The 17696-nt window shown below is 35.5% G+C and overlaps 1 protein-coding gene across 1 annotated transcript; it reads left to right on the plus strand.

Annotated features, from left to right (window-relative positions):
* Window positions 1-2359: 2359 nt before the first annotated feature.
* LOC149532042 (putative fatty acyl-CoA reductase 4) lies at window positions 2360-4208 on the plus strand. Its single transcript, XM_089808417.1, has 4 exons — window positions 2360-2460; window positions 3495-3576; window positions 3694-3963; window positions 4077-4208. The coding sequence occupies exons 1-4, from the start codon at window positions 2360-2362 to the stop codon at window positions 4206-4208; spliced, it is 585 nt and encodes a 194-aa protein (XP_089664543.1).
* Window positions 4209-17696: the final 13488 nt, after the last annotated feature.

A 17696-nucleotide genomic window follows, 5' to 3' on the forward strand; every position in this document is an offset into this window, starting at 1 on the left:
AATGTTTAGTTGGAGTTTCATGGATGGATCATAATATTGGCTTTAATAATGTATGAAAAATGTGTTATCTTTGTGTTTTTCATTCACTTTTTATATAGTCAATCTAAATAAATTTCTTCATCATAACTTATTTTTTATTCTAACATTAAATAACATCACAGTGTACCTAACCAACAGATCGCTCAAGGTGTGAATGGCCCTAATAGATTGTGAGTTGACCTATGTAATAACATCAAGATGATGCACTAGAGGAGGGCTGAAACGTCATTGGGCTAACATAAGTGTGGGATTTTACTTAGTGTACCCATGGCCTATCTTGAAAGGAGCCTCTACTTATGCCCTAGTTCAGTCTCATACTCCAATAGTTAAATTTATGACTGAGCGCAAATTCACCATACAAGTTTTTTATAAAATAAAATGGGACCCCCAAATTATTGTGGGTTGTCTATCAAAATCATCCACCAAAAATTTCAAAATTTCTCACATATTGAATCATTTATGTACCATTTGATAAAAAAAACTTGGTCTTTTTAGGCCAATCCACTTTTAGTTTAGGTTTTAGATTCACAAAAAGGCTACATATATCATATTTAGATATATTTAGGGCCTTTACCCTATTGCACTCAAGCTCATCATCATACTCAACATGCATGGCCCCACATCAACAGGGTACAACATTGTGTTGCACAATTAGCTTCTTTATGTTTTCAACGATGGATCTCAATGTGGAAAAAATGGGACACAATGTAGGGATCTAATCATAAGGAAACCCTCCACTTATGTCTTGGTTTGGTCTCATTCTTTAATAGTTAAATTTGTGACAAAACATAAATTTAGCGTACAAAGTTTTTTATAGAATAAAATGGGACCTCCAAATTGTTATGGGGTGGTCTATCAAAACATATCCACCAACAATCACAAATGTGCTCATGTGGTGCATTATTTGTGCATCATTTGATAAACAACTTAGGATTTTTAGGGTCCACTTTTAATTCAATTTTTGGATTCACAAAATGGCTACATTAGATATATTTAGGGCTTGAACACTATTACAATCAAGCCCATCACCATACTCAACATGCACAACCTCTCACCAATGGTATGCAACACTATGTTGCTTTGTGAGCTTCTCCATTTTTTCAACAATGGAGTTCAATGTGGAAAACATGGGAACAATGTAGGGATCTAATGGAATGTGCACTCTTGAAGCCACTCCGTTGATCTAGATTTTTCTTCATGTATTCCTCTAAAGGTAGATGGTTTAGCAATGGTCAGCGAACAAGGTGATTGTCTTGAAGTGGTGGAAGATTGATTTGAGGTGGTGGCAAATTGTTTTGGGGGTGCAGATTGCTTTTCAATTTATCATTTGGTCAGGGAGGTTTTGTGGTTGGCTTGAGTCAACCATACCTAGTTACATGAGAAATAAATATACAATTATGATCAAATTTAAAGATTATAAATTAATTCAATAAAAATCATATTTTAAGAAGAAAAAAATAGAATCGCATTTCAAAAACATTAAAAATATTAAAAATTAACCCTTAGGTGATGGTTTGGAGTAAAATTTTAAAAAAAACAAATTATATACCCAATTGCAATCATATATCTAAAAGCTATATTATGTATCTTGGTTTCAAAACTAGGTTTTTGGTAGGATGTATGTGTATTTAACTCATTGGTATTGGATATCTAATAAAAATTGGATGCTCAATATTTTTAGGTATCTGATGCATAGTAGGTACTCCATATTTAAACACATTATAAAAATATAATGTATGTTTTTAATCATATAATATTATATTATTATATACTATTATATAATATTATTATAACATAATATTATAATATTATATAATTTAATTTAATAATATTATATATTATAATAAAAATATAATTTTACAATAAGTGATGTTGGAATTATTTTAAAGGTTGGAAAGGTGATATGCATACTATGTATGATATTGCATTCCCTCTTACCCTAGTCTTTTTTTTGCAAATCTCTAGCCTCCCTTGTGAGGGCATGAATTTCTTCAAGGAAAGGAAGGTTGTGGATGAATGTGTTGCCAAATTCCCGAAGAGTGATGAGGAGAGAAGTGATTTGGTTAAAAAAGGATATCATTACTCAAGCATGTAAATTAAACCTATCTGAAGGAAGGTGGTGACTTATTTTAGGGAACAATTCACCCTCGATGGCAAGTAAGTATTCCAGAGTTCATAGTTATAATTTCATTCTTTTGAATCATTTATGTTATGTAGATAGAGTCTATTTTCTATTTTACATCAAAAAAAGGTCACTAAATATATTTTCATGAAGGGCTTATTCTACTTTTCTCATTATATTGTAAGTCTCACAAAAGCGATGGGAGAGAGGAGAGGAGATATTCCGGTTGTTATCATTCGTCCAAGCATCATCGAGAGCACTTTTGCTGACCCTTTTCCCGGTTGGATGGAGGGCAGCAGGTATTTATATCTATTTCCTTTTGAAAAAAGAATGAATGTTTGTGTGTGCCAGAACTTATCTTTTGCAATCCCTGTTGACCATAATAGATTGAAAGAATATATTTTAAAGTTTTTAATGTGTTTGAGTGATTCATTTAAGTTATATCTAATTTACGGATTGTGAGTTGAGCTTTTTGATGAATTTGATAAAATAAAATAAAAAAATTCTGATTGTTTTATTCTTGTTAATTATAATAGATTGTAGGAGTTAGATGTAAACAGCACATTTTAAGTTTTGATTTGTTTAGGTAAATCATTTGACATTATATGTATTTTTTAATTGATCTATCTACAATTTTGATTAAAAATGGGACATCTAAACAAATGAAAAACTTAGAAAATTGTTTTATTTATATACGTCAACTTTTTCTAAAAAGATCTATTCAAAGTTTTAGTAAGTCTTTTGTTTGGACATGAATCACACATACTTCTTCAATAGAATTCATTATAGTTGTGATTTAAGATGAGCAATCTAAATAAATCAAAACTTCAAGTATGCTCTTTATGAAAAATAATTGTCATTATTTCGATTTCTCAAAGAAGATTGTGATTTAAGTTTATAAGTAGGAGATAATTTCCACAGCATGAAGTCAAATTGTGATATTGTTATCAGGATTTAGCTATGTGGTTTTTGGTTCAAACTCGTTGACACATATTTCATTAGTTGTGATTAACATGAATTCATCTCTCATGAGAATAAATAGAACACTCAGTACTCATTGGATCTAGGTGATGCTCACAAAGGTGAAGCACCACGGAGGTCACGCATCATAGTACCACTCCAGCTTGAGTGTCCCTTAAGCTCATCAATTGATAAATAGGAGATATTTTCGACAAATCAAATTGTGATATTACTATCAGAATTTAAGTTGTTAGGAGGTATTTGTTTCAAGATAGAAATCTTTCTCTCTTTCTTTTACTTATTTCATTCTTCTCAATGATTCATTTGATGTCGAACATGCTATTAAATGTTTAAGAGATGATGTATGTTTCAGGACAATTGACACCCTCATAATAGGATATGCAAAAGGGAGGCTCACATCTTTCTTGGCTAATCCCAACCTCATCCTTGATGTGGTACACTACAACACACTGCAAACATTCCCATTCAGATTATGTTATGAACATAATTACCTTCAAGGACATGAAAGTGAAGCGAAATATTAGAAATACTTCCCTTAATGTCATGTGCAGATTCCAGCTGATTTCGTGGCGAATGCAATGATAGCAGCGATGGCGAAACATGCTTTGGATTCCAATTCTCGGTCAATTTACAACGTCTCTTCATCCACTGCAAATCCGCTGAGCTACTCAGTGCTGGTAGACGTGGGATATCCATACTTTTTGAAGAATCCTTGCGTGGGAAAAGACGGCAAATTGATAAAAGTGGACAAGATTCATCTGTTGGAGAGCATGGAAGGCTTTGTGCGCTACATGAGACTGCGTTATGAGATACCACTTCAGGCATGTTACACCACTGCTTATTCTCACTTCTTTACTACTACTTTTCATGAATGAATTATTATTTATTATTGTTTGGGAGCTCATTTAATGGAATGGGTGTTATAAGGAAACAGATAATGGGTGTTGCCAATGACTTGCTCTGTCAAGCCTTCGCAGATCGCTACAATGAGCAGCTCAGAAAGTTCAACTTCGTCATGTATTTGGTCGACCTCTACAAGCCATATGCTTTCTTCCAAGGAAGGTAAAAAGGGAAACATATTTCTATTTGTTTAGAGATAATTCTAGATTGTATTTTTTTAAATAATATGTTCTAGTTTTTGTTTAGTTTAGATAATTCATTTATATTATAGTAGTAGGTGGGTTTAATTGAAAATATGTAATTTTATATCAATCACTTAAATAAATGGAAGCTTATAGTGTGTTATTTAAATTTGGTTGTGAGACTCCAACCAAATGCTACCATATATTTAGAAATTGGAAAAATACACTTTTTTTCATATTAACAATTAGTTTTGTTGCACCACTTTTTCATGTTAAAATTTTCAATTCAATATTTTATGAGTTTTTATATCAAATGAATGGTTCACACATTTATTATAATGTATTTTCAATAAAGTGGTAGTCAATGCTATAAATTAGATTATTATAGTGAGAAGTATTTTGTATATTTGTTGTAAAATTTTGACAATATTATTAATTTTTTAAATCTATTTGAAATAGGTTTGATAACTTCAATACAGAACACATGTTCTTGGGATTGAGCGACTTTGATAGTGAAAACTTTAACTTTGATGTGAAAAAGATTTCATGGTCTTATTACTTGAATAAGATTCATCTTCCTAGAGTGATGAAGTATGTAGCTAAGGATTCAAGTGTGTAAAGCTTGTGTACTCTTAGACCTTAATAGCTATCTCTTCAAGTTTTTGAGAGAAATTAAGGTTTTTCAAGAGGTGGCCTTGTTGTCTTCAAATAATGTAAGAAAATAAATTTATGACGTGGATTGAAATAAGTTTTATTCTAAGTAATTTTTGTATTTTATATCATCTCAATATATATATATAGATTAGAAATAGTATTCGTGAGACAAATCTATTATTAATAATAATTGTACCCTTAATCCTAGATTAAAATGCAACATTTTTAATTTAATAATTCAAATTTGATAATGACCATTTTTTATATAATTATTTTCAATTATTTTTTGCTACTCATTTATTTTTTTAAATTAAAAATAATAATAATAACTAAATATTATAAATGAAACAAAAATTTAACAAGTCATTAATAAACTTTTATGAAATTCAAGGTCCTATAATTTTTAATAGAGCTAAGGTCATTTTCATGTTATATTATACATATAGTAAAAGATAAAAAGGTCCACATAGTTTTATATACTTAAATTGTATAACCACCACACACCATCAAATGTAATAAACCATGATTATAAGAGTTATATGTGTCATGTTTCTAGAATGTATCGTATGAGAATATAATCTAGCCTATTTGTTAGTACTTTATCCAATAAAATAATTACCATCTTCAACGATTATCATACCTTGAAAAGTTTCTAATATTAATGCATAGTCTTCATTCTAATGTTTAGTTGGAGTTTCATGGATGGATCATAATATTGGGTCTAATAATACATGAAAAACTTGTTATCATTGGATTTTTCATTCATTTTTTATATAATCAATGTAAATAAATTTCTTCATCATAACTATTTTTTTATTCTAACATTAAACAATGTCATGTAATGGGCCTAACCAATAGATTGCTTAAGGTGTGAATGGCCCTAATTGTTAGGATAAGCCACAGATAGAAATAAAAACTACATGCAAAATATAACCAATAACAGAAAATAATAGATCACACAGAAATGAACACAAGGCACCAAGATTTAATGTGGTTCACCCAATCCCTGGGCTAGGTCCACCAAACAGCAAGTCCAATATTATTACAATCCAATGATTACAACCTGATTACAATCTATAATCCCTTACAACTCAATACCACTGCAAGAAGCAATTTTGCATCACAACATAATGAAAAATACCCAACCCTAAACCCTTTTATAAAAATATTAAACTACTTTAGGGTTATAACATGCCCCGAACCTCACTAATTATGAAGTATGTACAGTACTTTCCTTATCAGTCATCACAATCTAACAATCTCCCACTTGGGGACTGATCAGGCTCCACACTAAACAACAATCTTCCACTTGGAGACTGATCCTGTAGCAATACCACTACCACATGGGGCTCCCACTAGATCAAATCAACCTGGACTCTACTATTCTTTTATTCATGTTCAGTCTAAAAGACCAACCGAAGTTGAAGAGGAATGCAGCTTCTCCCTTGTTACAACCTTTGTCAACATATCTGCTAGATTGTCATTGGTATGTATCTTCTCTAGCTTTAACTGTCCATCCTCCAAAACTAACCGAATGAAATGGTACCGCAACTGTATGTGTTTGGTCTTAGAATGCAGAGCTGAATTCTTTGCAAGATGAATGGCACTTTGACTATCTGTGAACAAATAATTATCCTTCTGAGGATGTCCCAATTCTTCCAAGAAGAACTAAAGCCATATCATCTCCTTGGCTACCTCTGTAGCAGCAACATACTCTGCCTCTGTAGTGGATAGAGCATTAATATTCTGTAACCTAGAAACCTAACTCACAGCTGCCCCACCAACAGTAAAAACATAACCTATAGTACTCCACCTGGTATCAATATCCCCTGCCAAATCTGAGTCAACATAGCAGTGTAAATCAGTAGTAGAGCCCCCAAAGTGTAAACACTTATTGGATGTTCCTCTCAAATATCTGAAAATCCACTTGACAACATTCCAATGCTCAAATCCTGGATGACTCATATACCTGCTAATGACTCCCACTACATGGGCAATATCTGGCCTAGTGCATACCATAGTATACATCAAGCTTCCTACAGCTGAAGCATAGGGTACCTTGGACATCTTATCCTCCTCTTCTTGTGTCTTAGGACACATCTCCATAGTTAATTTCAAATGACCAGGTAAAGGTGTGCTGACAGCTTTAGCATTCTCCATAGAGAAACATTGCAACACCTTCTCAACATAATCAGCCTAAGATAGTGTCAATGTTTTGTTCTTCCTATCTCTACAAGTCTTCATACCAAGGATTTGTTTTGCTGCCCCCAAATCCTTCATAGAAAATGCATGTTCTAACTGGCATTTCAGCCCCTTACTATGATCCATGTTAGACCCAACTACAAGCATATCATCAATATATAAACATAAAATAATATAGCTATCATCATCCAACCTCTTAAAATAAACATAATAATCTGAATGACACCTGTTATAGCCATGCTCATGCATAAACCTGTCAAATTTCAGATACCATTGTCAAGGTGTTTGCTTCAAGGGTAAGTGCACAAAGTTGTGGTGCCAAAAGGGTGTATAAGTGGACACCTTTTTCTTGAAATCTACAAATTTTGAACTTCAACAAGAATTTGAAGATAGTTATGCTCAAAATTTTAAAATATGAAAAAAATAAAAGTCGTAGTCCTTTAAATCTAGTTTCTAAACTACTAATTTTTTTTCAAAATGGTTTAGTTTTAGGTCCTCAAAAAAGGGGGCCACAAAAAGTGGTATTGTTTATTCCAAAAAAACATAACACAGTACAAAGTGTGGCCCCCCTAAAATTTTAACTTTTTTTTTGAAATTCTTTAATCGCTCTGGTCAAAAGTTACTTAACACTATGTGTTGGAAATAGAGATGGAGTAATTGAGAGGGGAGGGGTGAATCAGTTACTACAAAAATATTTCACAGATCCTTAGATGTCTTAAAATATAGCTGCTGACAATCTCACAAATAAATCTAAAACTTGATAGATGTTCTGATAACTTATTTATCATTTAAAGTGATAATATGCATGCATAAAGAAATAACATGAACACAAGAGACACCAGATTTAATGTGGAAACCCAATTTGGGAAAAACCACCAAGTAACTAGTTACCAATTTTCACTCTTCTGAAGTGAGCCCTGTTAGGAGCCAACCCTGTTAAAGGTTACAAAACACACTGTTAGGTGTGACCCTGTTAGAGGATTTGATCACCTTGTTAGAAGTGGTCTTGTCAGAGGTCTTTAAAACAATTCAACTGAATTGTCACCTTGTTAGAGGACTTACAAAATGGTTGTCAAACCAACTCTGTTAAGAGATTTTGAATCACTGTTACAATAATTAGAAAGCAACAATGAAGTGATCTGAAATATATACAACTTATCTTTGTTGAATACAGATCTCTGTTCTGCTTCACTAGATCCTCACTGATTGAATGCAACTTTGTAGCTTCATAGGGATATCTAATTCTTCCTCAATATTCGCTCATATATTTGCTTATTCATACATTCACACTGTTATGCATCCACACACTTCTGTCTTTGAATTCACAACTTGACCTTTCATATATACCTTACAGATTTGTCAAGTCGGCTCAATCAACTGAAAAACATAAATCAGTCGGTTGCATAAAATAATTAAACTTAATTTTTTTTTAGAACAATAAAATTCTTCACTGCCCGACCCAGCTCGGTGACCACTGCTCAGAATGGTTTCCCCAGTGTTAACCAAATGGAGCTTGGTAAATACTACAAACCTTGCAACTTCCTTCAGAGATTGAGTTAACTCGGTAAATACTAACCTTCCTTTGTTTACTGAGTAAGCTTGGTAAAAGCTAACTTTCTTTTACTTACCGAGTGAGCTCGGTAAAAGCTAACTTTCCTTTACTTACCGAGTGAGCTCAGTAAAAGCTAATTTTTTTTCACTTATCGAGTGAGCTCGATAAAAGCTAACTTATTGTGTAATGTTCAGGAATTCTTGGTAGTCACTATAAATTGCTTTGCTAACCATCTAAGCTCGGTAGACTCTATCTGATGGCTGATATGACATTTGTGTAACATCAAAGACAATACACAATTAACAATTGTATCCAACAATCTCCCTCTTTGGCATTGATGGCAACACAACATGTCATAGCAGAAATGAAATTTGAAAACAAGTCTTTCACTTGTATGGAAACACAACATGTCAATATAACAATTCTCCCTCTAAGATAGAAAACTCTCCCTCTTACAGTAATCTCCTTCTGTGAAGAAATTGCATAGAAAACTCTTTTGAACAAATTTCAGAGAGATATGATAGTAGTAAACTCTCCCTCTTTGACAACACATGCCAAAGACAACTCAAACTCAAATGAATTTCAGTGTACCTTTAGTACTGATTCATATGCAATGTTTCCCGATTATGCTGCATCAACTGATAGATCTTCAATCTGGTATGAGTTGATGCATCACTAAAACTTTATTTTAGTGAACTCCAGATAGGGGAGTGACCCCTAACTTACCTCTTAGATACAAGAATGCATCCATAGGTAATGGTTTTGTGAATATGTCAGCAATTTGGTCCTTCGTATGAATATATTCCAATCTAATCTCCTTATCTTGCACCAATTCTCTGACAAAATGATATTTTATTGCAATATGCTTGGTTTTGGAATGCATCATTGGATTCTTAGATATGTTGATTGCACTTGTATTATCACAGAACATAACAACTGGTTCTTTGATTTCCATCTTCATGCCTTCCAACAACTGTTTAAACCAAACAATGTTAGAACAGTTTACTACTGCAGCAACATACTCTGCCTCTGTTGTTGATTGAGATGTACAATTCTGCTTTTTGCTTGTCCAAGAAACCAACCTTTTTCCAAGAAAGAATGCACCTCCACTTGTACTTTTTCTGTCATCAAAGTTTCTTGCCCAATCAGCATCAAGGTTTCTTGCCCAATCAGCATCAGTAAATACTTTCAAATCCAAATTTCCTCCAAACTTATACCATAAACCATACTCTTCAGTTCTTTTCAAATATCTCATTATTCTTTTGATTGCCATCAAGTGGTTTTCTCTTGGTTTTGCTGAAAATCTTGCTACAATACCAACTGCAAGGGCAATATCTGGTCTAGTATGAACTACATACTGCAACTTTCCAATCAAAGATCTATACAATGTTTGATCTACTTCTTTTGATTCATCTTCCCTAGTAAGTTTTAATCTAGTACACATAGGAGTCCCAATTGTTTTACAATCTTCCATTTCAAAAATTCAATATCTCCTTGATGTACTTTGATTGAGCAATGTAGATACCATTTTTATTCTATTGAATTTGAAGACCAACAAAGAATTTGATCTCACTAAACATAGACATTTCAAATTCCTTGTTCATTTGTTCTGAGAATTCTTTGCACAGATCATCATTCCCTGTGAAAACAATATCATCTACAAATATTTATGCCAAGACAATCTTATTATCTGGTCCTTCTTTAATATATAAGCTACTGTTATCATTAGTTCTTTCAAAACCAATCTGAATAAGATATTTATGCAATCTTTCATACCATGCTCTAGGGGCTTGTTTTAGACCGTACAATGCCTTGTGTAATTTGCAGACCATGTTCTTCTTATATGGATTAACAAAACCTTCAGGTTGTTCAATGTAAACCTCTTCATCCAGTATACCATTGAGGAATGCTGATTTGACATCCATCTGATAAACTTTGAATCGCTTGTGAGTAGCATATGCTAGTAAGGTTCGGACTCCTTCCAATCTTGCAACAGGAGCAAAAGTTTCTCCATAGTCTATTCCTTCTTCTTGAACATATCCTTTGCATACTAGTCTAGCTTTTTTTGTTGATACCTTACCATCTTCATCCAACTTGTTTCTGAATACCCACTTAGTTCCAATCACATTTTTGTCTTTAGGTCTGGGTACAAGAGTCCATGTCTTGTTTTTCTCTATTTGTTTTAGTTCTGCATTCATAGCTTCAATCCAGCTATCATTTTCTAATGCATCTTTGATATTCTTAGGTTCAAAATCAACAAGTAAACAAGTACCTTTCAACTTATTTCTTGTCATGGTTCCTTCAGATTTATCTCCAATGATCTGATCTGTTGAATGATGTCTCCTGACATACTTAGCTAATACAGGTTCCTTGCCTTTTGAATGGATTTCATTATCATCTTTTTGCATTTCAACTTTAGCCTCTGTCTGTTCTGGCTCGGTAGATATTTTCTTGGTAAATAATTGCTTGATAGATACTAAATTTAACTCGGTTTGTTGTGGCTTGGTTTGAACTTCCTGTAACTCGGTTACAGATGACTCGAGAGTAGAAGTTTTTTGATTCTCTGATCTAACTGGCACTGTATCAGGTTCACTAAAGACAAACCTTTTATAATCTTCTGGTTCCCTTTTGCTTTCTTCTTCGGTCCTTTTTGCAAACTCATCAACTTTCACATGTGCACTTTCTATGACTTTGTGAGTAGACAAGTTCAAACATCTATATGCCTTACTTGTGCATGAGTATCCAAAGAATATACCTTCATCACCTTTTACATCAAATTTTCCTTTTCTAGATTCTTTCAAAATGTAACATTTACTTCCAAATACTTTAAGATAACTTACATTAGGTTTATAGCCATACCATAACTCATAGGGGGTTTTGAATGAGTCTTTCTTCAGCTGTACTCGATTCAAGGTATAGACTGCAGTGCTGATTGCTTCCTTCCAATATTTGATAGCAATGCTCTTTTCAATCATTAATGTTCTTGCACAATCCATGATGGATCTATTTCTTCTTTCAGCTATTCCATTATGTTGGGGTGTTCCAGGTGTTGATACCTGTCTTTTGATTCCTCTTTCAATGCAAAAGTTATTGAATTCATGTGAAATGAATTCTCCACCTCTGTCTGACCTAAAGCATTTTAATCTTTTCCCTGTTTCCTTTTCTACTCTGGCCAAATACCATTTGAACTTTTCAAATGCTTCTGATTTATTTCTTAGGTACATGATTATCATCATTCTTGAGTAATCATCAACAAAAAGAATGAAGAACTTTTCTCCAGTATAGCTTTCAATTCCAATGGGTCCACATAAATCAGTATGCACAATTTCTAATATGTCTTCAGACTGATAGTTTTTACTTTTAAAACTAGTCTTTCCCATCTTTCTAATTTGACAATTTTTGCATAGACCGACCTCAGGTTTCTTTATGTTGGGAATGCCTTTTACTTTTCTGAATTTGCTTATCTTTACCAGATTATCAAAGTTTACATGACACAACCTTTTATGCCATAACCAACTTTCTTCAACTTGAGCAATGAAACATGAACATTCACCTAGTTCAAGATAGAACAAGTTACCTTTAGTTTGAGTGCCTGATCCAATCAGCTTTCCTTTCCCATCCAGCAGTCTTGTTTTACCATGCATGAATTCTACTTTGATTCCATTATTGAGTAGTTGTGCCACACTTAACAGATTATGCTTTAGTCCTTCTACCCAATAGGCATTATCACATATAAGTTCTTTGGTTAGAGGGATTCTTCCTCTTCCTTTTATACAACAAGGTTCATTGTTACCAAATCTTACATTGCCACCATCATAGTCTTCAAAGTATTCAAACTTAGTTTTTTCGCTAGTCATGTGATGAGAACAACCACTATCTATGATCCATGTCTCATTTTTGCTCATATGAGAAATGAGTGCCATTTCTTCATCATTATCAAATTCATCTTTCACAGCAATATAGATAATCTCATCTTCTTCTTCATCATTAGAATCATTAGAATCTTTAGCCATAAAACATGTTTTCTTACCTTTGTCCTTGAATGATTTGAAATCTTTCTTGCCATTCCATTTTTTATCTTTCTTTTCATCTTTATTCTACTTGTTTGGACATCTAGCAGCAATATGACCAACTTCTTCACATGAAAAATAGATTAGGGTTACTTTACCTTTGTATTTTCCTCTGCCTCTAGAATATTTCCTTGCTAGAAGGGATTCAATTACTTCAAGATCACTATCTGAACTTTGGTTTGATTCATCTTCACTTTTTGACTGAGATTTCTTTTTTCCTTTCTCCTTGAGTGAAAGTTTGGCTTCAAATGCTGATTCAATGTTCTTGGAAGCTAGAATATAGTTATCAAAATTTTCCAGTTCAAATGTAGTCAATCTTCCAACTATAGCCTCTAGATTTATCTTATGATTTGCTTCACATCTTCTTTCCTGAATTGCAGAAACTTTGATTGCATAAATGGGAAGTAGAGTTCTGAGAACTTTACTTATAACTATCTCTTCATTGATATCTCCTCTAGAAGCTTTGATTACACTGACACTTGCTTTAACTCTTTCAACATGTTTTGCAATGTTTTCATCCTCTCTCATCCTCATTTGATCAAATTGTCCTCTTAGACTTTCTACTTTGGCTCTTCTAACATTATCATCTCCTCCATAGATCTCTTTTAGCTTTTCTCACATTTCAAAGGTAGATTTGCAGTCCTTGATATCATCAAATTCTTCATAACTCAAAGCAGATGCTATATCTATCATCATAATATTGTGAGTCTTCTTTTCAGCAATATCATTGACAGATAGTGTACCAGCTAGTTCCGCATATTTTTCATCAAGGTACTTCAGTCCTGTATCACCAATGGATGTTAGGTGAAGTCTCATCAGTCCTTGCCATGCTGAGAAGTTATTTCTGTTAAGTCTTTGGATTTCCCTTTTGTAAGACATCCTGATCTTTGGCTTAGATCTTTGAAATCTTATCCTGCAAGCACCAAAAGCTCTAATACCAATTGTTGGAAATAGAGATGGAGTAACTGAGAGGGGAGGGGTGAATCAGTTACTATAAAAATATTTCACAGATCCTTAGATGTCTTAAAATATAGCTGCTGACAATCTCACAAATAAATCTAAAACTTGATAGATGTTCTGATAACTTATTTAGCTTATAAAGTGATAACATGCATGCATAAAGAAATAACATGAACACAAGAGACACCAAATTTAACATGGAAACCCAATTTGGAAAAAACCACCAAGTAACTAGTTACCAATTTTCACTCTTCTGAAGTGAGCCCTGTTAGGAGCCAACCCTATTAAAGGTTACAAAACACACTATTAGGTGTGACCCTGTTAGAGGATTTGATCACCTTGTTAGAAGTGGCCTTGTCAGAGGTCTTTAAAACAATTCAACTGAATTGTCACCTTGTTAGAGGATTTACAAAATGGCTGTCAAACCAACTTTGTTAAGAGATTTTGAATCACTATTATAATGATTAGAAAGCAACAATAAAGTGATCTAAAATATATGCAACTTATCTTTGCTAAATACAGATCTCTGTTCTTCTTCACTAGATCCTCACTGATCGAATGCAACTTTGCAGCTTCATAGGGATATCTAATTCTTCCTCGACATTTGCTCATATATTTTCTTATTCATACATTCGCACTTTTATGCATCCACACACTTCTGTCTTTGAATTCACAACTTGACCTTTCATATATACCTTACAGATTTGTCAAGTCGGCTCAATCAACTGAAAAACATAAATCAGTCGGCTGCATAAAACAATTAAACTTAATTTTTTTTTAGAACAATAAAATTCTTCATTGCCCGACCTAGCTCGGTGACCACTGCTCAGAATGGTTTCCCCAATGTTAACCAAATGGAGCTTGGTAAATACTGCAAACCTTGCAACTTCCTTCGGAGATTGAGTTAACTCGGTAAATACTAACCTTCCTTTGTTTACCGAGTGAGCTCGGTAAAAACTAACTTTCCTTTTCTTACCAAGTGAGCTCGATAAAAGCTAACTTTCCTTTGCTTACCGAGTGAGCTCGATAAAAGCTAACTTTCCTTTGCTTACCGAGTGAGCTCGGTAAAAGCTAACTTTTCTTTTCTTACCGAGTGAGCTCGGTAAAAGCTAACTTATTGTGTAATGTTCAGGAATGCTTGGTAGTCACTATAAATTGCTTTGCTAACCATCTAAGCTCGATAGACTCTGTCTGGTGGCTGATATGACATTTGTGTAACATCAAAGACAATACACAATTAACAATTGTATCCAACACTATGTAGTTTATCTCAGATTTTTTGGGTAATTTTATAATGTGTATATTTTTTTTAATGAATTTTTTAACTAGACACATCCCAAAAATGTGAAATATCTGTGTGCTCCCCCTAGAAATAATTGAGAACTAATCTAAAATCAAAAAAAAAAATTTCAAAGTGTGTAGAATGGAGTCTAGTTTCTAAAAAACTAAGTTGTTGCAAAATTCGATGAACGAGCTAAAATCTATAGCCCAATTAGTACATGGTGGTTTTTGACAAAAAATGAACATACATTCAAAAGAAATTATAGATGAAAGGTTTGAAATAGTTCAAATTAAAAATAAATTATATGGTTAGATAGCTAACACAGAGACCTATAATGCTATGTAACCTGATCTTATCGATACCCAACCATGAGGAATCTTGAAGGGGAGCACACAAGAAAAACCAATCATTTTTGGTATGTTTTCTAGAAAACACATCTCAGACCTGTTCATAAACTCCAAACCTTTGGGTTGGATCTCCAAGGCAAAACAAAGCCTTAGGCTTGGGTTTAAATAAGCTTTCTATAGAACGTGCGCCCTATAGTGTGCATACTCTATAGTGCATATGTGCTATCTAAAACATAATTTCTCAGTAGTGTGTGCGCGCTATAGTGCACACACACTATTAAGACCTAAATTTCATAAGAGAACTAGGTGGGGGGGATAAGGGAATGGCCATGTGTGTGTGAGAGAGAGATAGAGAGAAAGTAGGGGATGGGAGAGGGGAGAGAGAAAGTGAGAAAGAGTGGGGGTGGCAAGGAGAGTATAGGATGGGAGAGAGAGTAGGGGTGGAAAAGAGAGAGTGCAAGATGGGGGAAAGAGATTGAAAGTAGGGGATGGGAGAGAGAGGAAGTGTGAGAGAGAGTAAAGATTGGGAGAGAGATATTAAGAGTAGGGGATGGGGGAGAGAGAGTAGGTGATGGGAGATGGAGTGGGAGAGGAAGAGTGAGAGAGAGGAGGATGGGAGTGCATGTGTGTGAAAGAGAGAGAGTATGGAATGGGAGAGGGGGAAGACAAAGTAGCTCGAGAGAGAGAGAGAGTAGGGGATGGAAGAGAGAGTAGGCGATGGGAGAGGGAGTGGGAGAGGGAGAGAAAGGGGGGATAGAAATGTGTGTAAGAGAGAAAGAGAGAGAGAGTAGGGGATATGAGAGAGAGTGAAAATGTAAGAGAGAGTAGAGAGGGGGAAAGAGAGAGAGAGAGAGAGAGAGAGAGAGAGAGAGAGAGAGTAGGCAGTGGGAGAGGGAGTGGGAGAGGGAGAACGAGTGAGAGAAAAAGTAGGGGATGGAAGAGGAGAGAGGGGGGATGGGTGTGTGTGTTTGTGAAAGAGAGAGAGTAGAGAATGAGAGAAGGGAGAGACAGATAGAGAGAGAGTAGGCAATGGCAGAGGGATGGGAGAGAGAGAGAGAGAGAGATAATAGGCGGTGGGAGAGGGAGTGGGAGGGAGAGAGAGGTGGAATGGAAGTGTGTAAGAGAGATAGAGTAGGGGATAGGAGAGAGTAGGTAGTGGGACAGGGACTGCGAGAGAGAGAGAGGGGGGAATGGGAATGTGTACTTATTTATAAGAGAGATAGAGTAAGGGATGGGAGAGAGTGTGAGAGTTTGAGAGAAAGTAGGAGGTGGCAGAGAGAGCTCATATGGGATGGGGGCGAGAGAGAGAGAGAGAGAGAGAGAGAGAGAGAGAGAGAGAGAGAGTAGGGGATGGGAGAGAGTGTGAGAGAGAGAGTGAGAGTAGGGGATTAGAGAGATAAAGTAGAGAGGGAGAGAGAGTACTTGAGAGAGAGATAGTAGGTGGTGCAAGAGGGAGTGGGAGAGGGAGAGAGAGGGGGGATGGGAGTGTGTGACAAATCTAGAGAGTAGGGAGTGGGAGAGGAGAGAGGGAGGGAGGATGGGAGTGTGCATGTAAGAGAGACAGAGTAGGGGATGGGAGAGAGAGTGTGAGAGAGAGAGTAGGTGGTGGCAAAGAGAGCCCGTACCATATGGGAGAGAGAGAGAGTGAGATTATGGGATGGGAGAGCATGAGAGAGAGTAGGGGATTGGAGAGAGAGAGTGATAGTAAGGGATGGGGGAGAGAGAGAGAGAGAGAGAGAGTAGAGAGGAAGAAAGAGAACTTGAGAGAGAGAGAGAGAGATAGTAGGCGGTAGGAGAGGGAGTGGGAGAGGGAGAGGGAGAGACATAGGGGATGGGAGTGTGTGTGACAAATGTAGAGAGTAGGGAATGGGAGAGAAGAAGAGTGGGGGGATAAGAGTGTGTGTATCTCTGAAAGAGAGAGAGTAGGGGATGGGAGAGAGTGTGAGAGTGGGGGATGGCAGAGAGAGAGAGTACAATGATGGCAGAGAGAAAGTAGGTGGTGGGAGAGGGAAAGAGAGAGGGGGGATGGGAATGTGTGTGTGTGAGAGAGAAAAAGTAGGGGATGGGAGAGAGTGTGAGTGTGAGAGAGTAGGGGATGGGAGAGGAGAGAGAGAGAGAGCAGGGGATGGGGGAGAGAAAGTAGGCTGTGGGAGAGGGAGAGAGAGGGGGGATGGGAGTGTGTGTGAGAGAGAGATAGAGTAGGGGATGGAAGAGAGTGTGAGTGTGAGAGAGTAGGGGATGGGAGAGGAGAGAGAGAGCAGGGGATGGGGGAGAGAAAGTAGGCGATGGGAGAGGGAGAGAGAGAGGGGGGGAATGGGAGTGTGTGTGTAAGAGAGACAATGTAGGGAATGGGAGAGAGTGTGAGAGTGAGTAGGTGGTGGTAGAGAGAGCTCGTACAAGATGGG

The sequence above is a fragment of the Cupressus sempervirens genome, chromosome 11, assembly GCF_028749045.1.
Source record: "Cupressus sempervirens isolate cs-2001-9-10 chromosome 11, ASM2874904v1, whole genome shotgun sequence".
NCBI lineage: Eukaryota > Viridiplantae > Streptophyta > Pinopsida > Cupressales > Cupressaceae > Cupressus > Cupressus sempervirens.